Source organism: Ammospiza nelsoni, chromosome 2 (genome assembly GCF_027579445.1).
Source record: "Ammospiza nelsoni isolate bAmmNel1 chromosome 2, bAmmNel1.pri, whole genome shotgun sequence".
Classification (NCBI taxonomy): Eukaryota; Metazoa; Chordata; class Aves; order Passeriformes; family Passerellidae; genus Ammospiza; species Ammospiza nelsoni.
The window spans coordinates 16,825,340-16,850,299 of NC_080634.1; the positions used below are offsets into that span (position 1 = coordinate 16,825,340).

Here is a 24,960-nt window from a genome sequence, read left to right on the forward strand (position 1 = left end):
GCCGCGGCGCCAACATCTGGAGCGGCCGCGGCGCCAACATCTGGAGCGGCCGCGGCGCATCCCGGGCCCGCAGCCGCAGGGAGGGTCCTGCCCCGGCACTGCCCGGACCGGCAGCGAGACCCCCGGGAGGGGCAAGGAAGGAAGGAAAGAAGAAGGCGGAGAAGGGGCTGCGCGGGAGGGCGCGGCGCAGGTAAGGGCAGCCCGGCGGCCCCGATCCCGGCCGGGGTGACGGCAGGGCCTGGGATGTCGGATCTTGCCCGGGGAAAGGACAAATACTCCATGTTCGCCTCCGCTCGCTCCTCGGGGGCACTGGTGAGGTGAGCAGCGCGGACGGGACGGTAAATCAGCAATGGCTTCACCCGGCTGCCGGCGGTGAAATGCGAGCGCGGCCCCTGCAGCGGCCGGGGCGTTCTGCCCCATGGGCAGGGGGCTGCAGCCCGGGTTCTGGATGGTTTAACAAAGGGGAGATTAAGTGTTCGGCTCAGTTCTAAGTTTTCTACGTGATTTTTTTTTCCCCCTCTCCCTCCCTCCTGGATGCATTAAGTGGAGATGTAGATCCAAACTTGAATTTCCAGGCAAAATTAAAAGAATTTAAACGTACTTCCTACTCTATGAGAGAAACCCTAAAATTATCTCAGCCTCTTTATTTTATTTCGAAATGGAATAACCCTCAGAAAAACACTTTCCATCCCTGGATATGTTCCATATTGTTTCAACTTTTCCATCAATAAATCATATTTTACTCTAATAATACTTAGTACTTGACATGGTATAAAAGAAATATTATCTTTTTGATTAAGGGCTTTCTGAAGAGTTTGGGAACTGAAGTACTTAAGACCAAAGTATTTCTGCTTTTTACTTTTTAAACCAAGTGTTTGATTATTACCATGCATTTGCATACTTAGGACTTGTGATTTCTCCTCTACGTATAACTTTGTTTGCATCACCTTATATATTGCTGTTTCTGTGGAACTCTTTAAATTATGGCACAAGTTGTAGTCCAGAACACTGCAAGTACTTTGTAAAAGGAATGTTTCCAATATCCATTTTAGATGCAAATTCATCACTGACTGGAGTTACCTTTCAGAAGTTTGCTCAGATGTCTTTTGCTGCTTTTCAGGGTTGCTTGTGTGGCTTTTCCTGTATTTTTCTCTTTACAAATGAAGCTGGGCAAACCAAACAGATTTCTCTCCAAAGTTATGGAAACTGTGGGTAGAAATAACTGCTGGGGAAGAAAACTCAAAAGAACCTTGAGTGGCTGGAATAATTATGCCTGTGTTTAGGCAAACTGCTGTTTACTCTGTTTCTGCACACAAATCTGGTGTTTTGAGCCCGTGCTGCAGATGGCCAGTGCAGCAGGGCAAAAATGGGCTCCTTGTTCCAGCCTGAGGAGGTGCCTGAACCAAGACTTCTCAGTGCTGGAACTCCTGTCAACTGGCTCCTTTTTCTGACACGTGACCAAACACACTCGTGCTCTCTTGCAGCTGGCAGCAGGAGTAATTTTGACTGTCTCTTCCAAGACGAGCTCCTAAACCAGGGAATTACAAATAATTTGACATTGGCTTTGAAATACCTTTGCTTTCAGTAGAGTGACTCTCTGCAGGGGCAGCTCTATCCAGACCTTGGGTCCTGGTGCTGCTTTTGGCTCCAGAAGGTAAAAAGGAGACTTAAGTCCCTTTTATCAATTTATGCCTTAATCAGGGCCTGCTGTAACACTTTAATGTTATCTGAGCAACACTCCTAAAACTCTTGCTCCAAATCACCTTGCACTTGAGACATTTCTAAGGCAAACTGTAGTAGCATCTGTAATGCCAGTGGTTTTGGAAGAGGATCTTGCTGGGTTTGCTTTCTCTGTTAATCGTGTTGTTGGAGGGGTTGCAGGAGCTGAAGCTGCTGCTGCTGTATCATGGAGGACTCTTCAGTCTCTGCTAATGTTGTGTTAGCACAAACTGATTCCAGTGTAATGAGTTTGAGGTCGTCCTGTAAAATGGAACTACACCTCTTGTGGGATCTCAGCACCTCAGGACGGAGGTGCAGAGTGGCCGAGACCACCCTTGGGGGGCTCAGGAGTCCTGGAATGTTGCCAGAAGTGTCTGGTGGCTGGACTTTGATCCTACACAGGAGACGACACCTGTATGAGGATAGGAGGATTTCACTGGGTGAATGGTGAAGGGATAAGTTAATTAGAGTGTGAGACACAGGGTTTAGGATTTCTGTACAGGGGGGGTCTAAAGAAGTAAGATGGAGGAATTGGGGCATGTCCTGTTCTTCTTCTTCTTGGCCTCCATCTTCTGTGGTGATGTTGGCACTTTGGGATTGGTTATTACTAAAAGTGCACTGGTTAATAAGGGTAAAAGGTATTGGGGAAAAATAATAAATATTGTGTACATAACTTCAAGTATAAAGATAGGTGACCGCTCCGGGGGCTCGCAGTGTGCTCATGGCTGGCTGCTGTGCAGACCTCTGTTGGGCCGAAAGAAAATCTTTTAGATAAACAATTAATAAACACCGAGACCAAGAAAAGATCTGAAGCCTCTTCTCGTCCTTTGAAGCGCAGGCTCTTCAAGGCCATCCCCGAGCCTTTCCAGGCCACCTAAACAGCCGAGAAACCGACAACCTCTCAAGCATTTTGTCTCTTCTAGCTGGGCAAAGCCAGCCAGCCATTTCTCCCAGCTAGCAGCAATGTTTCAGACTGCCTTGCCAACACTCCCATTTATTTATTAGTGCTTCTCTTTCTGGTTTTCATCCACACAGCTTTCTGCTGTTGATAGTGTGCTCCCCCAGGCTATAGCTGGTAGGGGCAGTGCATTTGGCTCCCCTTGGAGAAGCAGTATTATCAGGTAGCCGGAGACAGACAGACAAGACTGCAGAGGAAACTTCAAGGTACAAAGGCAGGTTAGTCAGGGCAAAGCTCTAGGTGCAAACCCCACCTGCTCTGTTGCACAGCTTTGGGGAAATTACTGATAAGAAAATTTTAATATATTTTTTTCTTACCACAGCAGAATGCTGTAAGCCCCAAGCACTCATAGAATTGGTTACAATCTTCAAATCCATAAAATTTAAACATTTATTTTTAATCACTTTGTTTGCAATGAGGGCTCACACTACCTAACTGTACTGCAAAGACAAATGGGGTGGCTGAAGATGGAGACAGTCTTTTTAGTAGGGCTTGTTGATAGGACAATAGGGTTTTAAACTAAAAGAGGGTCTACTTAGATTAGGTATAAGAAAGAAAATTTTTGTGAGGAGGATGGTGAGACACTGGCACTGGTTGCCCAGACTGGTGGAAAGGTTCCTTCCAACACAAACTATTCTATAACTTTATCAGAAGGTTATGAATACTTAAAGGAATAGCTTCAGAAAGCAGAGATTCATGAGCAAGTGGCTGGTTCTCTATGGGATGAGACAGCAAAATGAAGCACAGTGTCACAGCAGAATCCAATATTCTGGACATGTGTCCCATGTTTCCAGCCTTCTCCCCTGCAAGGGACCTGAGACGTTCAGCTCTTACAAGTGTCACCTGCTTGTTGCCCAAGTATGAGCTGTATGGTATGAGCTGTGCATTAGGAAGCTGAGTCTCTTTGTAGTTTTTCAGTAAGAAAAACAAATCCTTCCTATTAAAACCATCAATGATTTAATAATGACCTCACATTTGTTGATATGAGCTCCCTTCCCATTTTTGTCAACTTGGGACTGTCCTCAAGATGAAAGCTTACTGATGCACACAGCACAGATGACAATTCTGCTTCCCATATTTTATTAGTGTTTGGTGATTCCTTAAAACAGGGTCTTCTTTGTAATCCAGTTTCTCATTCAAAGGCTTCAGTCACCCCAATATCTGGTCCTGTACATAATGAAGAAAAATTCTAATGCCTTTTCTGCACTGTCACCAGTAGTTGTTGTAAGGGAGAAACCCTTGCAATCAAGGAATTATAACTCATTGGGGTCAGCGAGCCCTGTACTCCACACCTTGATGCCTTCACCCCTCCTCTACCTCCTCTGCAGCTGCCTGGAAGGAGGCTGTAGCCAGGGGTGGGTCTGCCTCTTCTCCCAGGCAAGGAGGGACAGATTAAAAGGGCATAGGCTTAAGCTGCGCCTGGAGAGGTTTCAGTTGGACATTAGGAAGAATTTCTTCACAGGAAGGGTGATTAGACATTGGATTGGACCACCCAGGGAGGTGGTGGAGTCCCTGTCCCTGGAGGTGTTGAAGGACAGGCTGGCTGTGCCAGTCAGTGCCCCGTGGTGTAGCTGGCAGGGTGGTGATCAAAGGCTGGACTCAGTGATGTGAGAGGTGCTCTCCAAGCTAATTCATTCTGTGATTCTGTGACCTGTCCTCCTCTAAGCACAGAGCTTTCTTTCAGATATGGCTTCTTTGCTGGTGGAAAATATTCATTAAAGACCACTCAAACATTGAGTTTTCTCAGTAGACTCCCCCCTTTTTTGGAGTTGTGTCTTCTTGTCTGTAAGTGTTTGGAGACATAAATAACAATTGCAGTAACTTCTAAGAGTCTGTAAAGAGCTTTGTCAGTGCCAAATGCAGGATCTTTCACAGCCCAAGTGGTCATTAGTGTTTATTAGAAATATTTTCCATAGTCTAGTGTCCTGTCAGCTTTGCTATTTTATGAGACCATTCCACTGGAACCCCAACTGTACTGTCAAGATGCTGTAGGAGGAGGCCTATGAAAAAGATGCCAACAGAAACCAATCCATATTTTATTTCATTTCCTCTCCAGAGCAGGGCTCTGATCTCTAAATCATCAGTTGATACACCAAACTTTTGTTCTCTTGACATTTTCCTAGCCTAGGAAGCCTTTTCCCTCCTAGGAAGCAAAGAACATGTAAGTGAACACAACTGGGAAGACAAAGAGGAGTCAGATATTACACCCTACAGAACTGGCTTTTGTAGCAAAGCCATGGAGAAATCTTCCTAGTGCTGGACCATGGAACTCCAGGAACAGCTAGAGTCCTGCAGAGGTTGGCCATTGAAGTGACTGGGGCTGTTTTAAAGAACAGGGGTGATTCTCCCCCACTAGTCTGCCCTGGTGAGGCCCCATCTGGGGTGCTGTGTCCAGTTCTGGGCTCCTGAGTTCAAGGAAGACAAAGAATTACTGAAGAGGGTCCAGCAGAAGGCTACAAGGAAGATTAGAAGACTGGAGCATCTCTGTTCAGAGAAGCAGCTGAGGGAGCTGGGCCTGTTCAGCCTGGAGAAAAGAGACAGCTGAGAGGGAATCACATCCAGGTATCCGAAGGGTTGGTGTCAAGAGGATGATGCCAGAATCTTATCAGTGGTGCCTGGTGACAGGACAAGGGACAATGGGCACAAACTGAAATAAAGGAAATTCCACCTGAACATGATGAAAAACTTCCTTCCTGTGCAGGTGGCCGAGCACTGGAACAGGTTGTCCAGAGAGGTTGTGGATTCTCCCCCACTGGAGATATTCAAGACCTGTCTGGATGCAATCCTGGGCAACCTGCTCTAGATAAACCCCTTTAGCAGGGGGGTTGGACGAGATGACCTGCAGAAGTCCCTTCCAGCATTACCCATTCTGTAATTTCATGATTTTGTGGTTCTGTGATAAAAGGAATTGACTTCAAAAGGAGAGTGAGTACATACAGGAATGTCACTAGCCAGCACAACTCGGGTTAAAACAGGGAAGCACTAAGAGCTCCAGCTGAGCCCAGCTCTGGGTGGCCAGGACAGGGGAGATGCTCTCAGCTGTTAGTGAAGAGCAGCAGGATGTCTCAGCATGTCCCTCCTCATGCCCTCTCTCTGGCAGCACTCTGCCACACACAGCCAAAACCTGCCAGGCTGGGAGGAGCTGCAGCCCCTCAGCTGGAGGGCAGCAGCCTGCAGTGACCCTCTGTGGGGCAGGGAACTGCTGCCCTGCCTGGGAGACCCATGGAGGGGCACCCCAGTGGGGCCTGGAAGGGGCTGTGGTGGCTGGAGCCAAACCTGGTCCCAGCAGGGGCAGTACTGCTGTACCTGCAGCAGTTCCCTGACATTTGTCCCTTCATTTCAGCCAGTGCTAGGAAATAACAGGCTTTATGACCAATACAGGAACTATGAATCTTTCCTAGGAAAAAATTACTCTCGTGTGTCCCATGCACTTACCAGGTTTACTTTGTGTGTAAGTTTTTTGAACTTGTGGTGCTCAGAGAAAGGCTCGTTTTGGCAGTTCTGAGGACTAAAAATTTCATATCCCCAGAGGAGCAGCTGCTCAGATATCAGGAGCCAATGATGAGATTGTTATGTAGTACTTGTTGTCCCCGGGTAACCCCTGGAGATAGCCTGCTCATCTCTGGGAGCAGAAACAGCCAGCAGATGTGCAGGGAACAGGGAAAGAGAGCCAGAAAATGCAGGGTCACGGGAGATAACAAACACAGTGAGGAGCACTCCGAGGGCTGGCAAGTATCTGGGGAGGAAGAGTCTCTGACAGATATGAGGCACTGAAAAAGAATAGAGAGGTAGAAGTTGTGGGCACAAACTCATCACTGTGGGAGGTTGTGTCCCAGAGTCCCTTCTTTCTAGGGCCAGCAGATAGATTTCTGGTCATTACCTCTGGGATTTTTGCTTTTCATCTAGGCCTGAAGATTCTCTCAAAGCTTGAATTCTTCTCCTACACACTTTGGAGATGTGTGTTTATGACATTTCTTTTTATTTTCATTACCTGAAAATCTTTATCTCCCACACACCCCTAAGCCAAACCCACCAAGGCTGTTCTGTCACTTTCCAGCATTTCAGTCTTTGTCCTGCTTTCATTCATACACACAGTACACACTTCCATCTAATTCTAAAGCAGCTGTAGGTGCCAGCTGAGCATTTCCTTAACACCAGAGCAGTGATCTCATCTGGAAACACGGAGCTGTAATCTCTGAAATGCTTTCAGTCATGACATGAAACCAGGAGTGGGTTTAGTGAACATTGTACTTGGAACAGACAGTTTTTCAATCAGCCTGGCTGGCTGTGGTGTTTGCACAAGGGCTGCAGGACAAAAGGCACTTGCCTCAAGAATAGATCTTTAGCTGCAAGTAGGAAACTTTGGTACTTAATTAAACTTGGCTGTGATTTTCTTTGTTTTATATGCATTTCAGCTTTGCTGGTTTCTATTTTTTGTAGAAGCTGTATGATCACAGCTTGTGCACTGATTAGAAAATGCCTACAATTGTTATTTCCTCCTCTTATCTGGCTACATCATTCTCACCAATATCACAATCCATTCCCACAGCTGTTATGGATAAATAAACATTTCCCATCAAATATTATAAACTCCACATCATTTCTAATCTAGCATATGGAAGAAAAAAATGGTGATGTTTAACCTTTGAGCTTAACCTTTGTTGTGATATGGTTGTGCAGCAGAAATGGAAGCATTGCAGCAGAGTGAGTTTGTGTCTTTATAGCTTGTGTCATTTCTGGAAAAGAAATCCACATTTCTGGTCTGCAGTCCTCTGTAGAATCCCCCAGGGCTTGACAAACACAGGAAATTGCAGGGCATAGTGCTGTGGCAGGAGAATGTGCAGGGAAGGGAAGCTGCCTGCTGCAGGGCAGGCTCTGGCTCAGCTCCTGCTCATGTCCCTGGCCCATGGAGGTTGTGCTGCCTAAACCTCTGTCTGTCCTTTAAAGGGAAAAGGGATCAAAGGGAAGCTAACCTAGCTCTTCCAGAAGCAATGGAGAAGCCTTCTGAGTAACCAGGTGGCAGGTAGGGTTTCTCCTCAGCACTTGCAAGTCTTGCCTTGGACCCCACGAAACTGGAGATCAGAAATCAAACTGGTAAATATTACAAAACATCTCTCCCCAAACCATCTGAGGATATTTAAATCGACCATCTGTGTCTATTTCTTGCCTGCCTTTCGTGCTTCTGATAGTGTGAGATAATTTTCAGGCTAAAAAGGCAGCTCTTAATAGCCACAAAAATGCACACCTTTTCTTGGGTGCTCACTTGGAAGCCTCCTGTTTCAGTGGAATGCCATGTTCCCTTCTGACCCCAAGGAGTAAGAACAGAGTAAGCCTGAACAGAGGGATGAGCAGCCCAGGTACACAAAGCTTTATGGCTACATGGGGAATTTGTTGGCAGCTGTGAACAGCCTATATTGGTTTGGCAAAGTGGGGATGTAAAACTTATTTTGCAATATCGTGCAGCTTTCTGATTACTGGAAAAACCTTAATCATGCTGTGCTTTCTGTGGTTATGGCAAGAAAAACTATGCTTGGAGTTCTCACATTAAAAAAAAAGCATCTCACATTCATGGGTACCTGTAAATTATTCTGTGAATTATTCTTGTTCTTTATTCCAATCAGCTGCAGAAACATTGGCTGGTACTTAAAATTTATAAACTACCTTAACGATTGAGTTTGTTGCCATAATTATGCCTAATTACCTTTTTCTCCAGTTCCCCTGAGAAATTGTCAAGTCCTGTATTTTGGCCACAATAACTCCCTGCAGTGTTATAGGGGGTGGCTGGACAGTGCCCAGGCAGAAAGGGCCCTGGGGGCACTGGCTGACATGAACATGAGCCAGCAGTGTGCCCAGGTGGCCAAGAAGGCCAAAGGCTCCTGGCCTGTGTCAGGAACAGTGTGGCCAGCAGGAGCAGGGAGGTCATTCTGCCCCTGCCCTGGGCACTGGTGAGGCCACACCTTGAGTGCTGTGTCCAGTTCTGGCCCCTCAGTTTGGGAAGGACCTGGAGACGCTTGAGTGCGTCCAGAGGAGGCAACGAGGCTGGAGAGGGGCTGGGAACACAAACCCTGTGAGGAACCACTGAGGGAGCTGGGGGTGTTTAGCCTGGAGAAAAGGAGACTCAGGGGTGACCTTATCACCCTCTAAAACTTCCTGAAAGGTGGGTGCAGTCAGGTGGGGTTGGTCTCTTTCTCCAGACATCAATGGACAGAATAAGAGGACATGGTCTTAAACTGTGCCAAGGGTTGGATAATAGGCTGGATATTAGGAAAAACTTTCTTACAGAAAGAGTGATAAAAGTCTGGAATGGCTTCCCCAGGGAGGTGGTGGAGTCACCATCCCTGGATGTGTGAAAAAAAAGACTGGATGTGGCACTTGATGCCGTGGTTTAGTCAAGGTGGTAGGGCTGGGTTGGACTTGATGATCATGAAGGTCTCTTCCAATCTAGTGGTTCTGTGATTCTGTGATGCCAGCTGTGTGCCTTTTGATGTCTGTGTATCTTTTGTAGGCATCAGAACCACTACCTTTGCCTGGCAGGGTTAGGAGAAGGATTTGGACAGAATTGAAGTTGTGAAGCAGGTCACCAGCTAAAGGAATGTGTGTGGAACCTGTGGCACTGGGTAGCTTTGGGGCCAGGCCTCATGGCCCCTGGCTGTGGATAAACTCTGCTTACAGCTCTGGCAGACCACAGAATCACAGAATTGTTTAGGTAGGAGAAGAACCTTTCAGGTTATTGAGTCCAACCATTAACACAGCACTGCCAAGTCCTCCACTAAACAACGCCCCAGGAGCCACCTCTCCATTCCTTTTAAATACCTCCAGGAATGATGATCCTGGGCAGTGGCTTGACAGTTCTTTCAGTGCAGAAATTTCTCCTGATATCCAGTCTAAGATGGTGAACTCTAGGGAGGGCTGTGGGCAGCAAGGAATGTTTGCTGCTGAGAACGTGGCTGTGGCTCTGCCAACAGCCTTGGCCCTGAAATCACTGAGGGTAAAAGAGAGGGTCTTGGCTTTGCACATCCTGCAGCATCAGTCTGACATTGCAGATATAGACTGATAAGGCTCTGTAAAAATAAGCCCTCAAATTCATCAAGAATTGTCATAACACGCTGATGCCACCTTTATCCAATAAATAGCACCTGCTGTTCCAAAACTGTCTGGCTCTCAAGCTGCGCAGAAGACCTGGCAGATGTTTTGTCCCAGGCTGCACAGGGGAATGCCAAAGTGCCTCATGGAAACATATTGACATATTGTTCTCCTCTCCTTTCACCTCCCATTGTTCTCCTCTCTGCCTTCCACCTCCCAGATGCATCTCCAGACCCCACAGTGACTTTCCTACTGAGGAGGCTGGGCTCAGCCTCACCATATCCTCAGTTTCATGCTAAGCCCCCAAATTGTGCAATATCCCCCAGTTTATTTGCAGACAAAACTTCTCAGTCACTTCCAAACAGTGGGTGTTGGCAGGTGACTTCTAGACTCACCAGAAGGAGCTCTCAGGCCTGAAAAGAGAAAACTCATGAATTGGAAGTTTATTCAGTTTAAGGCAAGCCCTGTCATGATGTTTTTAAGTTCACTAAAACTTTAAAGGGTAAGTTGTATAACTCCTTTCTGAAACCAGCTGTGTTGAGATGCAGCATACCAAAGGTTTGCCACAACAGCTGGCCATCAGAACTGATCTGTGTCTTTCTAGAGAAATCCTACAAAAAATCCCTAACACCTTTGGATGAACTCAGTCTGAAGTTGACACCCTCTAAAGCTAATAATATGTGATTGCACTTCTTTTAGCAAAAAAGTAATTTTTCTGGTTCCATTTTGTTTACACTGGATGTGGAACATCAGCTGCTGTATCAGTCTTTTCTTCTTTTTGCTTGTTTTGAAAGGCAAAAAATAGTTCAAAACAAAGTTTCTTGATAGTTTGCTCAGATTTAGTGCAGAAAAATCCTCCAGTGTTTAAAAATCTAGGTAACCCAGGTGTGAATTTACAGATTAAGAATTGCTTTTGAAGTTTTACTACAAATGATCTCAACACAATTCTTCATTTCACTCCTACTGTAGCTGTACTCTCCTAAGGGAAGGTTATTCAGAGGTTTCATTTATCTTTCTAATCAATTGTTTTGCTTTGATGTGCAGTACAGGGCAAATTGTTCCTTTTGAACTGCTTTGTACCTGTGGTGAATCATAATGATAATGAATAAAGTCTTGTCAATGAGCTGTGCTCAGTGAGGTGAGATGTGGTGAGGAAAAGCCACTCCCCTCTCCTCCCCTCTTCCTTTCAGTCAAAGAAGGGAAAAGACCAATGTGACTGAAAAGACAGCAATACCTTCCAGGCCAGCATGTTAAAAGACCTCAGAAATTAAGGTCTGAATAGCAAAATAAGTATTTTAAAGGTTAAAGCAAAGTTTAGAGCACTGTCTAAAGCTGTTAGTGCTGCCCTTTATTGAGGCAAACAGCAGTGCAGGGAGTACTGGCAGGGATGTGCAGGCAGGTCAGAGTCTTTGAACTGAAGTTGTCCCAAAATGAAGAAAGAACCTCTAGGCTGAGACAGCAAGGGCTGGGTCCCACCTGTGGGGCTGAGGTTCCCAAACCTCACCAGTGAGAGCCCCACTGTGCTGTGGGCTGCTGCAGGGTGAGCAGTGTTTTCCCCACCTGCAATAAAACACACAGGCAGCAACTCAGCAGAGCTTTAAGGGTGGTGGGGAGGCAGAGGAGGCAGAGAAAGGCTCTCCCAGCTCCTGGACCCTCAGCTGCTGGAGGCCTTCCCCACACAGCAGGAACCCCAAGTGGGAGTCCTTTATATTTTGTCCATAAACATGTTATGAATAAGAAGCTTGACTAGGCCAATACTCAAGCAACAATCAATTTATTAATTAATATGGTAAAGTATGAGCAATACAGTGCTGGGTACAGCGGGCGAAGTTTTCCCTCCAGCTGCACACCGATAGTTGAGGCTTACAGGCATTTATAGGGGTACTCATAAGCTTTCTCAGCAGTTTCTATTTCCAATTTTTACTCATCAGCAGTTTATAGTCCCATTTTTTATGTCACAGTTCTATACACTATGGTGATTTAGTTTTTCTCAGGATGTATCCCAAAAGGAGTATCCCATGTGGTGGTGGTCTGGTTTCCAAAAGAAGAAAGATGAATCCCATCTGGTGGATGAAGTCCAGCTCCCCAGATGTGGGTCCACCTTTTAATTCCAAAGACTATAAGTCTCATAACAGTGATGTCCAGCTTCCCTTGGTCGAAACTATAAATCCTTGAGGTGATGTTCATCTTCCTTTCTCAAGCTGTTTTTCTCTGCTTTATTAAAGTGTGAGATAAGCATATTTCCTTTATATATATTCCAAAGCTACAGTATCATGGATACAAGCAATATTCTAAAATTATACTTCAAAAGGTTATTATTGCAGTACTCTTTATGGATTAACTACAAGCAAAAAGCAGCATCCTTAACACTTTAATTCAAATGCTCCTAAATCAACCAGGGTTAATTGCAAGCAAAAGATACGTTCAAAGCCTTTTTCCATGCTTTACTTTCCTCAGTTATTATTAGAATTCACAGCTCTCCCATTGTTGGTCTCCACACATCTCACAATCACAAACACACATGTTGCCTGTTTGTACCTGACATGAAACACAGCTCTGTATTTCACAAACATGTCCCTTGTGCTCCCTTTGGCTGCCCCGTGCCTGGCAGGGGATGCTTCCCATCTCCACACGCTCTCCTTCCCAACTTCCACATGCACACACCAGACTCTGCAACACCTGCAGGGGCACACCCAGGAATGGTCTTGCTTGGGCAACCAGCATCACATTTCTCTGCTCTTGTGCTTCCCCAGTGCTTCCCTAGAAATTAGTTAAGACTTTATTCATTATTCATTACCCAGGGAAAGCTTTTAAAGCTCACCTCTCCCACCCAGCAGCCCTTAGAGTGGGAGAGTTCAGCTCTGGAAGAGGAGGGGACAGGCAGGGGCTGCAGGATTGCATCCTGTTTAAATCAGGCCAGACTCATGCTATGCATGAACAGTCATATTTTCTTTTCTTTGTGGCTATAGAGGCCACTTTCCTCATGCAGTTGGGATAGTCTTAGGAGAACTCCAGGGCCTGTGCATGTGCAAAAGTTTCTCTTCTTAAAAAAACTCTAAAGTTTTCAGTGGAGTTTAGCCTCCAGAAATAGGAGAGGGCTCACACAGACTAGACAGCCTTACATGAACCCTGAAAGTGCTCCATGGCCCAGAAGCTGCAGTTTAAAACTTCTTATGCAGGGCTGACCATAGGAAATACTCATGAAAAAGAAAAATATACTAGAGCTTCCATGTTCCATTCATAGCCAGACAGCTCCAGTGCAGTGAGGCAATTGAACTTTTAGGTCAGCAACAATAATAACAGAAAGTACAGACTGCCAGTCCTTCTAAAGATGTTATTCTTGAGCGCTGCCTGTGCAGAGACTCAGTGTGCCTTTGGGGCATGAGGCACAATAACTCAATTTACAATATTTTAAAGAAAAATTGCAATTTAATGTTAGAACTGTCATTTTAATGAAGAAGCCACTGGCTCAAAGGCAACTATCCCAGATTTTGGGATGATGACCAGAATTACTAGGATTATGAATGGCACTGCTTTTAAATTACTACATAATCCTGACCAGGTAGTAACCTTGTCACATTTTATGCACCCACCACTAGATATATATTATCAAGTACATCAAGTGCACACAAAAGTGTACTTGATAATATATATCTAGTGGTGGGTGCATAACTCACCCATAAAATAATGAGAATTACTTCATGTTAGTAAGTCATAACAAGACAACAAGGATTGAAATAAAAAAATACAATTTACTAGTGAATATTTACCCATTTGATGGATACATAGTGAGTATATAGGTTCTCTCTTTTGCTAGCACAACTTCTACAGCAAGACACAGTGTGCCATGGCTTTTCCTTCTCCTACCCTGCTGGCTGCCAGCTCTGCATTTCAGGTCAGCTGCTCTGCTGCTTCTGCAAAGCTGTGAAACTGGGGAAAGTGGCTGGGAAGAGGTACCCAAATTTATTTTTAAATTAACTGTGAGTACTCAGTTCAGTGACACCTGTTTGATCTATGCAAGAAGATACTTTAGAATGATAATCCACAGAATTCTCCCACTATTCCCATAACCAGTCTCTGTTTCTCCCTCAGGTATTGCCTAGCAGAAAACCATGGGCAATTTCAAAGGGCATGCCCTCCCTGGAAGCTTTTTCCTTCTTTTTGGCCTGTGGTGGTCAGTGAAGTACCCACTGAAGTACGCCTGCAGAAAGAACAAGAACGTTTGCTACCTTGGTTCCAGGGCAGGATTCCAGCGCCTGGAGTTTGTGGAGGGCATCATCAAAGCTGTCTTTGCCCTCATTGGTAAGTGAGGTGGATTAAGGGCAGGCTGTACCTTCTAACACTTTTTGCTTTAAATTTTGTTCTCTGACAAAATGAATCTCCTTTTGTTCTGCTCTTTTGCCCTTTAACCACTGAGAAATGCTGTTATTACACAGCTGTGGCCATAACAGGGTTTCCATCCATAGTGCTCTTCTGGAGCTTCTGTGAGGTCTTCTGACCACTCTGGACCACTTGACTGCTCCTGACCCCATCTCAGTGCTCATGTACTGTTCACTGTTCAGGGAGGGAGACAAGATGTTTAGGCAAGGGGCTCCATGTGCACACTGGGAGCACCAGACAGTGAAGGTGTTGCTTTTCTATTTTGAATTCAACCACCTCAGGTGTTGGAAGCCTCCACTGGTTTATTGATAAAATATGTAAATGATGCAGATGATTTTTTGATTAATCTCAGTCAAAAGTGAAAATATTCACACAAAAAGACTGAACTCCAGCTCTTATTGCTGCAGGACTGTTGTGATGGGGTGTGGGGAGCTGTTTGTCCTTCTGTTGTGTCCAGGCCTGGTGCAAACCCACTGGGATGGTTTTGGGAGCTGTGTAGCTGGCTGAAAATGTTTTTTACATCCTGACAGGCTGTGTGGTAGTGATTTGGCTTTAGAGGGTGAGTAAACTAAACAGCAGGGGAACTGAGGAGCTCAGCACCTGCAGGTCAAGTTGAAAAATAGCTAAATTTTAAGCATTTTTGCACTCCTAGATTCTATTTGTCTACTCTTCTTTAAATGGCCAGAGTTGCCTCATTTCTAATCAAGGTGCAGGCTGTGACAAAGTCTTGTACTTGCTTTTCCTTCCTCTCTGTTAAGATATATCAGTACTGAAGGGATGCTGTGTCTACAGTTTTATCATTAGAAAATGATAAAAATCTAAATAACAGCATTCATTTTGAGGCGTGATTGTGGGCACCTTTCCTACAAATCTACCAGTCTGTGGCTAGAGGTAGTTTGGCAGCTAAAACATTAATGTACTGGTTTTATTTTCATTTTGAAACCACAAGTTCTTATTTTAACATATGGAAATTCCAATTCAAATCAAAAGTATGGAAAAGCTTCTTGGCTAAGACAGACATAAAGGCATCAGGAGTAAAACCTGCTGTTTCCATGTTAGGAAAACTGGAAATAAAGGTGAAACAACACTGCATTTGCTCTACAGCATATCTGTTTTTACAGCAGGATGCTGGCCTGTGCTTTATAAACAATGTAATCAGCTTTTATGTTTTAAAAGCAGAACAACTTTTAAACCCTCCCCAAACTTCATTGATCATATAAAGCATTTAAAAGCAGTTTTCCCTTGCTGGAGTACCTCAGCTAGTTAGCAAAACACTGAGGGGCCAAGGTAAGGGAGAGAGTGGGGCAGTGATTCAAATTCTCACTCCCTGTACATTCCCATGGGACTTTTAATAACTCTGCACGGTGGAGGGTTTTCCTTTTATGGCTTTAGAGGAAAAATTCCCTTTGAATTAAGAGTCTGAACTCTGTCATCCTGCATGTGGCAGGGCGCTGAAATGGTAAATCTTTCTTTTGGAGACTTCAGCATGTGTTATGCTCATGTTTGAACCATTGGAAAAGGCAGCTGAATGATTTGGTCAGAGGACTACTACAATAGCAATTGTTTAAAAGAAGAAAAAGCAGCACAGAATAAGCTGTTTCCGTTTTCATTGCTGGAAACTGCAAGATGCAAGTAGTTCCACCAGGAGTGGAGCTGAAGCCTGATTTCCCCTGGCCCTCCACTCTCCAGATTATGCGATGCTAAAACCCCAAACTTACTGGCATTATGCTGCATGGGGATGTATTGCTGCCTCTACTGTTTGGGTAAAGACTTGCCATCAGTTTATACCTTAAGCACCAGAACAAATGGTTTTCCTTCTTGTTTCATGCACAGGGATGGTGGCTGAGCAGTTTGTTCCTGATGGACCTCATCTGAAGCTGTACAACTACGAGAAGAAGCACTGGGACCACTTGATGAACTGGCAGCATGCCACCATGTACCTCTTCTATGGCATTTCAGGGCTGGTGGACATCGTGGCTCACGGCACCAACGCGCTGCCAGCAGCCATGGACAGGATGATGCTTTCCATAGCAGTCTTCATTGAAGGTCAGTTTACCTCTCCCTGCAGGCATGTGCATGAATCCTGCGGATTGATCATTGGTCTGTGTCTTGGTTTGGAAAGACAGGTGTCTGCTAAGGAAGGCAGGAGCCTTCCCTGAAATGGAAAATGTAAACCCCCTCCCTCTGAATTGCTATAAATTTTAAATTAAGGGGCTCTCTGGCAAAAATATGGGAGCGGGAATAGCAGTTTTTATTAGGGAAGAAAATAAAAAGATAAAATAAACAATGCAGTAAACTAAAGCAACACTGACAGAGTCAGAACACAACCTGACACCCTGTGGGTCAGGGTGTTGGTAGCAGTCCAATTGGAATTGTGGCTGCAGTGCTCCTGGAGTGACAGACACTGTTGGAGCAGGGATCCTGTAGAAAAGGGTGTAGTCTTCCTCTGAAGATCCAGTGGAAGAAGAGGCAGCTGCTCCTCTGGGAATCCAGTGGAGAAGCCATGCTGGTGTTCCAGAATCTCCAGATTATATCTGGGTAGGAATGCTTGGCTCCTCCCTCTGGCAGAGCATCTCACAATGGGATGCTGTAGTTCTTCTCAGTCATGCAGTGACATTCAGTAGCCTGTTATCAGCAGATGTCTCCCCAGAGGAGGAGTGGTTGTGGAAGAGATAAGGAAAACTGCCCAATGAACAGAAGACAACTGCCACACAGATGGTAAATAGGATAGAATTTGCTTGGCAATCCAGGACAGTCTGGGAATCTCAAATCAGCCTTGCAGAATGACCCTCTGGGAGCTGCCTGTTTCACTCCCTGAAACACTTCAAGGAGATCACAAAAAGATCAGTCTTGGCCCTCCTTACACTGCCCAGGTCATGATCCTGCATTGTAGAGGTGTATCCTAGCTTTCCTACCTGCTTAGACAGCAACAGAAATGTTATGGAAATAGCAGCAAAAGCCTGTTTTGGGTAAGGGCTCAGTAGCTCAGGCATGTGTTTGCTGCAGGTACTGACATGGTGCACAACTGGTTAGCTAAAGCCAGTGTGAGTGAAGATGATACTGGCATAAAGAGAAATGCCAGAAACGTTTCACTGTTTTCTAAAAGCAGATGGAGGGAAATTGCAAGGGAGGAAATTATCTTAAACTGATCACAATTTATTCCAGGTTTTCTCTTCTGCTACCATCTTCATGGGAGAGCCATGCTGGATGTCCATGTTCATCAGTTACTGCTATTTGCTATCTTTGGAGCTGCCGCCTGCATATTTTTGGAAGTGTTTTTCCGTGGCAGTATCGTGCTAGAGATGCTCCGTACAAGCCTCTGCATATTGCAGGGCAGCTGGTTCTGGCAGGTGGGTGACTTTTCTGCCTTTGTAATTTCTTCCTCACCAAAATCAGTCATTTAACCCTTTGCAGATGTTTCACAGGTTATCAATAAGCCTTTTAAACACAGACCTCCAAAGACTTACAAAAAATAAGTTACTTTAAAGAGATGCAGAAAAAAAAATCCTTTTAAGAGATAAAAGTACTTCTCATAGCCATCTTACAGAAGAAGAAGAAGAAGCTTCTTCTGTAAAATGGCTATGAGAAGTACTTTTATCTTCAAGTGCCTTTTATTTGAATCAATAAAGAAGCTTAAGTGTTTTCCTTGAGTTCTCCATGTTACAGAGCTCTCTGATCCCTGTAACATCCTGTTCCAATTTTGCCAGCCAAGTGGCAGTGATTTTAGAGCATGGAAATAGATGTTATTCTTTACAAAGAGAGTCTCTACTGTCAGCTGCTGGACCAGACACCCAGGACAGGTGAGGCAAAGGCCTCATTGACATTGCCAAAAGGTACTTAAATTACAGATTCTCATTAGGAGACTAGGTAGTGTAAAGCCTCCTGCTTTTCTAGTGCTCTGGCAGCTGAGCAGAAAAAAGAACAGCCAACACTTTGATATTTCAGGGATGTGGCTCCTGAAAGGACTCTTCAAAATGCAGCTTCCATGCCCTCACTTACTTGTGAGTCTATCCAATAACAAATATTTGACAGTGACTCTTTCTCTGCTGTCAGAACAAGAGACAGATTTAAGGAGCTGCTAGGAGTTTGTAACAGAAATAGGAGCACTGGTGCTGATGGTGTTTCATCTTATTGTGGGGAATTGAGGTCACTCCAGTGATTTTTCCTTCCGGCGTGTCTAGACTGGCTTCCCTTTTTTCTGTGCTGGCCAGACAAGATGAATAAAAATGTTTGCTGTTTCTTAGGAGAACTGGACACTCAGCACCAAATCAAATATTTAAATGCTTTCTCTGGCATGGAGACAGACCTCAGCACTGGCTGTGTTTTTCTATAAGTGAACTCAAGAATGTGATGCTGCAGCACTTGCTGTTTTATTTTCTTGTTTGCAAACTTCCAGCCAGTGATTTAAGAAACTTTACACAGGAGGAATAGATGCAACCATTTATGCATTGTTTTCTGCCTAATCTAATTTTAGAACAGACTATTTCTTTAGCTCTAGAGACAATGTGGGTTTTGTTTCAAAGTAAAAATCGAAGTACTAAAAATAGAAGAAATTAAGTGTGGCTTTTTTCACACCTTCATCAGACTTCAACCATCTGTGTGACTGAAAACCACACACTGGCTGCAGCACAGGAAATTTGTAAAAGGTTAAGGGACTTTCTTTCTGCATCATCAACACCCTCATTCATTGAATTCTCTGCATGGAAATGCAAAATTCACTCCCCTCCTTCTTCCTCTCCTCTTCCCAGTTTCTAAATTCCCAGCTAAACTGCTGAGTGAGGACTTTGAATAGTACTAAGCAGTACAGAGGGTTGGTGTTTGTAATGCAAACCCTGCATAGCCACAGGATTCACCATTTTCCCATTTTATGCACAAATATGAATCTGATCTTTCCCAGCTCTGAATAAAAAATCAGCTATGTATTTCACATGAACTTACAGTCATGCATAAGGAAGCTCCATTTTTATGCCATTTCTGACCTTTCCCTTGGATGGCCCAGAAGAAATAGAATTGTGGCTCCCCTTTATTTGTTCTTTGATTATTCATCTTCCCAGCGCTGTAATGCATTCCCAGCCAGTGCTGGGAAGAAGGGAGGCAGTGCAAATGGCCAGGCAGCTTTTCTGATCCATGAGGAGATTTCAGTTCAGAGCACACAGGGCTGAGCACCAGCCCCTCTCCTTGCAGTGCATAATTGTGATGGTTGCAGGGCTGGGATGTTGGGCAGGCTCCTTAATTTTCTGGGCAAGAGCACTGGGTCTCTGGGACTGTCACTTTATCTTCAAAGGCATTTCTGCACAGAGCTGTTTAAAGTGTTCCATCACACCTGAGATTGACTACAAAATTGTTTTTAATAGTAAACACAGAAATAAGCAACACCATAAGAAAATTAAATGTCTGCCTTGTGATGGGTAGCATAAAACACGATATGGCACAGGATGCTCATCAAATTACATGTACTCAATCTCTTTTATTTTATTACAGATTGGCTTTGTGCTTTATCCTCCAAATGGAAGCCCAGAGTGGAATCAGACAGATCACACTAACATGATGTTCCTGACCATGTGCTATTGCTGGCATTATGCTTTTGCTTTTCTTATACTTGCAGTGAATTACACAATTGTCAGCTGGTAAGTTACTTGAAACACTGAAACTTTGGTGATTTGTCTATTTAGTCTAGTAGGTTTATTTTAGAAAAGTTTCCCTGACAAATGAAAGGGCTTCTATGAAGTAAGTAATTGTTTTGCAAGGTAAAATAAAAACAGTTATTAGTAATCAATGAAAAGCACATGACATTGCTTCAGTAAAAAGGGGAAAAAATTCATCCATAAATGCAGCTCTGATAGTATAGCACATATACATCTCACATAAAATGAGCACCAATAGTCTTCCACATTTGTAAGTGCCTATAAAGTCAGAAGTAGGAGATTTTTTTACCTGCAGACTCCAACTGCTCATCTCTGCTAATTATAAGTGGCTTAGAGAGCAGGCTTCATGGCTTTACTGTGAAGATTATTACACAGAATTCCTGCTAGAAACTTCCTGTGATCAAACCTGATTTTTTTTTTCACTGGTCATTTTCACTGCCTAACATCTAAAGTTTGCCCTTTTCCTCACTGCCCAGTGCTAATTCTGACAAAATTCCAACTGCAGTGTTAATTTGGCTGTAAAAATACCTCTGCCATCAGATCACAGAATGCAATCACCTTCTGTCCACAGGACATTACCAAGCCTTTTCCTGCAGTGTCCTAAACATGCTTCTCACCCCTACCATCCTAATAGCCCTATTTAATCCTGTTAAATACATAGCTCTTCCAGTCTTGATTTGCACTGAGGTGCCAGTTCCTTTTGTGTTTCAGTCTGAAAGGCACCAGCACTCGAGGCTGGGTAACTGCTTTGCTGTGTAAAGAGGGGCAGCTCTTGAGAAAGGGGCAGCAATCTCTGGTCCCTTCTGATGCTGGGACCAGTGGCTGCTGCAGCATCAGATGAGGCCCCAGAGAAGGTTGGACATGGCACACTGGCAGAGTTCCCCTCTGAGGGTGGTTTGGCCAGGCTCTTTCTCACAGCTTTGTGGTCCCTTCCCAAGAGTGCACAGCTCCTGCATGACACTGAACCTTCTGGAGGGTTCACTGAGGTTTGTTTGGAGTGCTCTGGGATATGTCCTTAGGAACAAGAGCTTGCAAGCTGTACAGTCAGGATGGATCAGTAAAGGCAGCACTTCCTAAGGACAGAATGAGTCATCCTAACTCACTGAATGTTGGAACCCAGGAAATTCCTCTGGCTGTCCTGGAGGGCTCGAGCCCCTGCCCAGGGGGCTCACAGACCTTGGCACAGAGCCCAAGACCCCGCACCTTTGATTTAGCCCTTGGAAAAAACAGTTACCAACCTTATCTGAAGAACTACATGCCACAAAAGTTTAAGTAGAATGATGGTGAATTTATCACGGGGTGAAAAAGTAGATTTTGGGGTTTTTAGAATGGGGGTTCAGGGGGCAAGATGGAGGAATCTGGGTGTATCCTGCCTTTCTCCTTCTTCTTCTTGGCCTCCATGTTCTGGGTGATGCTGGCACTTTTAGATTGGTTTAGAGTAGCAGCTCACTGTCTAACATAGGTGACAGGTATTGGCAAGTAATTGTAGTACACATCGTTTTTAGTATAAAAAGATAACACCACCCTGGGGGCAGGCAAAGTGCCTCGGACTGTCTTGCTGGACGGACCTCAGCAGAACAGGAGAAAGAATTTTATGGATAAGGAACAATAAACAACCTTGAGACCTAGAAATGAAGAGTTCTGACTCATTCTTTGACTGCCAGGCTGGGAAAAGAGACTTTCTAACTCTTCTCAGGGTCAATCTGACCAGCTAGAGACCCTGAGAACTGATGAGATACCAGAGTTAAGCAGGATTTTACAATATAAAAAATGGTCAGATGAGCCTTTGAGTTACTATTGACATCTTTTGTTGTTGCTGTTTCCAGGGCGGTCCATTCGAAGGTCAAGCAATCCCAGTCCATGGAAATGGGTTTACTGAAAACATCTGAACGAGATCATGAGTCAGAAGAAGAAATTTAGCATGAGTAGGTCTTGACCAGTTTGCCCACTCCAACCATTAGGCTAATTGATACCTCATTTCTACTTTTTTTTGCCATCTTATTCGTTCTTTACTATGACTTGCTTTGCAAATATCAATCCCCTATGATGTCTACATCTACACAGTTGTTGGTTTTGGTTTTTTTTGTGAAGGGTAAGCTTGATATTGATTCATGGTGGTTGCACTAGTACATTGCTTATCACATGCTTCACAGAAAATCAGACTAGTATTAGACAGACTTGATGTGGATGAGGTGGCACAGTGAAGTCTGTATGTTTGCCTTATTAAAAGCTAAGCAATATGTTTTTCAGCCACTGCTGGACTTGAAGTTTCCATAATCAGGGTGTCTAAATATGTGTGTTGGTTGCCCTGCAAGTACCTGTGGATAGATAACTGTGCAGACCTGGATAACAGTAGAACAAGATAAAGAAACCACAGTCTTGCAGCTGTTCTGTGTAACAATTTTGTGTCTCTGCTTGTGGCTTTATGTTAAACAGGAAGAACTTCTCACTGTGAACCCACTGAGTGGTTCACTGAAGAATGAGCAGAGACACCACCAAACCTGGCAGGAGGACCAAAGATGTGCATGGTGATCAAAACCCATTGTGGTTGTTTGTGCTTGTGCCTAGCCAGTCCTGTTTCTTTGCTATCCTTGGAATTTCCAAGGCAGTGGAAGTGACCCTGCCTTCCCTTAGTGCCTGGAACAATTTCTTTTCCAGAAAGGCTGAGGGGTGTCCAGTCAGGCAGCACCTGGCTGCAAAACTAGTTTCTTTCCAAAAGCTGTTTCCTTTCCTCAGGTGGAATTTGGTGGTTTTCTGCAGGATTCACAGCAGACATGTGAGCCACCACCTGAGTCAGGAGAGGGTAATTCTGCTCTGTGGGCAGGATGAGATGGTTTTGCATCCCTTTCCCTGTATCACCCTTCAGCCACCAGGCAGCCTGCACTGCTGCATTGTGAGCTGTGGGAGGGCAGATGTTGCCTTTTAGTAGCTCCATACCAGCTACCAACTCCAGTGAGGGAATTAAAAAAAAATCACCGCTTTTGATTGCATTTATTTTCTCCATACAAACTGATTTAGTGAAAAGCATAGTGTTCATGGCCAATGGCAGCAAGAGGATTGCTTAAAAAAGCTAGCTAATAAAATAGTTTGTACCTCAAAGGGATCCCAAAAAATCCTTACAGGCTTTTTCTAAAACTACTTTACCTTCAATACAACATAAATATTTATTTCACTTTTAAGATCTACCTTTTATCTCCCCCTTTTCAAGGAGCACCTTTACAAGCTGCACACGCTGTTAATGCTGTATTTTAGTCTGTCATCTTTGTCAGTGCCTTTCTAAAATCAGTGGTGGTGTTTATTCTGAAGGAGATCATCAGAAACTACTTTGCTTCTCACAGGCAGGAACAATGCAAATTTCTTCACTGCTTTTCTTGATAAATACATTTAATACCATGTAAATATCAAGGTGCTGTATCTCTAAACCAAAGAGATAACCTAAGCGGGATGAAAAGCACAATAAACTGTCTGAGCTTTTGTATGTCTTCTTAGAAGACTTCAGTTGTTAAGTTTCAAAATAATTTTGGGTGTTTGCCAAGTATTGTGAAGTAACACCTGTAACCAGGTGTCAGATTATCCAGATGAATCTTTGGAAAGCAAGAGTAGTTGGCTCACATATATTTCTACATTTACAAATGTCAAGAAGGAAATTGCACGTTGCTAGCCAAAGATTGCTTTTCTTAGCAATTCTTGGCCCTTTTCCAATGCCTTTCTCTGAGGGCTTTTGGAGATTTTGGCAAACTTTAGTAAAGCTTGCACAAACCTTAGTAAGCCCAGGACATTCTTGTAAGATAGGTATTGGTATGGTATATTTGTAGCTCTGTGTCTCAGCTTTACAGGGATCTTATTACAAACTCTGAAATGATTCTATTCACTCCACTCTGAAAATTTAAGACTGGAGTTTGATGACTGTGGCTCCATTAAAATCAGATTTTCTGGAGAAGGAAGATCCAGGGCTTCCCTGAGGAGCTTGCCTGTTAATTGCAGCCGGGATACATTTGCCAAATGTATTCCTGTTAGGATCTTTCCTTCTTTTCACCACATCAGAGTTGTCTCTAAATTGTGGGGATTGTTTTTAAAGGGCAGATCCTTTTTCCTGTCAGAATGGTTGAGCTACAAAGCTTCTGTAGTGCTGGGCAGAGAGATGATGTTTGTGCAACAAAGAGAACTTGGGGATTATTACAAAAGTCTTTCACAATAATAAAACCAATTGATGAAGTGAACCTCATGGGCAAGTTGTGCACATGGAAGGTGCTTAGGAAAATCTCCTTTTGAAAGCAATTCCCTGCTTTTACAGAAGCAAAAAGTGACAGTACTTGAATTTATTGGACAGAGAGTGGCTGCCTGATACTGTTCCTCCCCTGGGGAGGAGCTGGGGACTCTGGCTATGTCCTTATCCTGCAGTGGCTGTAGAGCTGGGTCTTTTTGGGGAAAAACTGAGCAGGATTTGGCCTGCACCTCCCTCTGTGTCCCTGCTGTGAATCTCCTGTAAATTATCACAGAACTGGGTGAATAAGCCCAACACATGTCTGCTGGTTTTGATGCAACCATGCTTAGCAAAGACTCCTCCAAAGGAGATGAAACTGGAGGCTGATGCAGTCTGACACAGAAATGTAGGGCAAGTTTGTGCAAAAGGCTCTCTCCTTACTTTAGGAAATGTGGCATTGCATTATCAAGCTTGGAGAAACGCAAGGAAAAACAGACCCTGAAGTCCCAAAGAAACAGTAGTTTGTGGAATTTAATTTTTAATATTTGCAGTACCTGGAAAGTGAGTGTCATAGTGGGGTTTGTGCCTGACAAGTGTATGGTGCCACAAAGGAGAGGAACACCCTATTTCAGAGTGAGGTTTTGCTACATGGAACACCTGACCCATTCTCCTGTGTTCTAGAGAGATGCCCAGGAACAGTGGGGCATCTATCCAAATGAAAAAGGTACAACCTTCATCATTTCACAAGCAGCAGGTGTTGCCTGAGTTGAATGAGGGAAGGGAAATCCAACAAGTTTACAAACACCACTCAGAAAAAGGAAGCTGCTCTCAAGAAAATTTAAATTATTTTTAAATATTGGTGCCTTTGAAAAACTATATGTTAGTTTTTACTAGACAAAATACAGCTGTAATTTTATTTAAATAAAATTGATTTATTCATGTAAGACGTCTGTCATGTTTTCAGGGGAAAA

The 24,960-nt window shown here is 44.2% G+C and overlaps 1 protein-coding gene across 2 annotated transcripts; it reads left to right on the forward strand.

Moving 5' to 3' along the window:
- On the forward strand, positions 1-24,933 carry TMEM45A (transmembrane protein 45A). 2 transcript variants are annotated; one of them, XM_059466993.1, is made up of 7 exons: positions 1-190; positions 13,853-14,062; positions 15,974-16,186; positions 17,306-17,490; positions 19,622-19,767; positions 21,612-21,710; positions 22,222-24,933. In XM_059466993.1, exons 2-6 carry the CDS (start codon positions 13,873-13,875, stop codon positions 21,703-21,705), a joined length of 828 nt encoding a protein of 275 aa, XP_059322976.1. In that variant the 5' UTR covers positions 1-190; positions 13,853-13,872; the 3' UTR covers positions 21,706-21,710; positions 22,222-24,933. The 2 variants fall into 2 exon arrangements, with proteins under 2 accessions (XP_059322976.1, XP_059322975.1); XM_059466992.1 differs by having other exon boundaries at positions 21,612-24,933.
- The last annotated feature ends 27 nt before the right edge of the window (positions 24,934-24,960 follow it).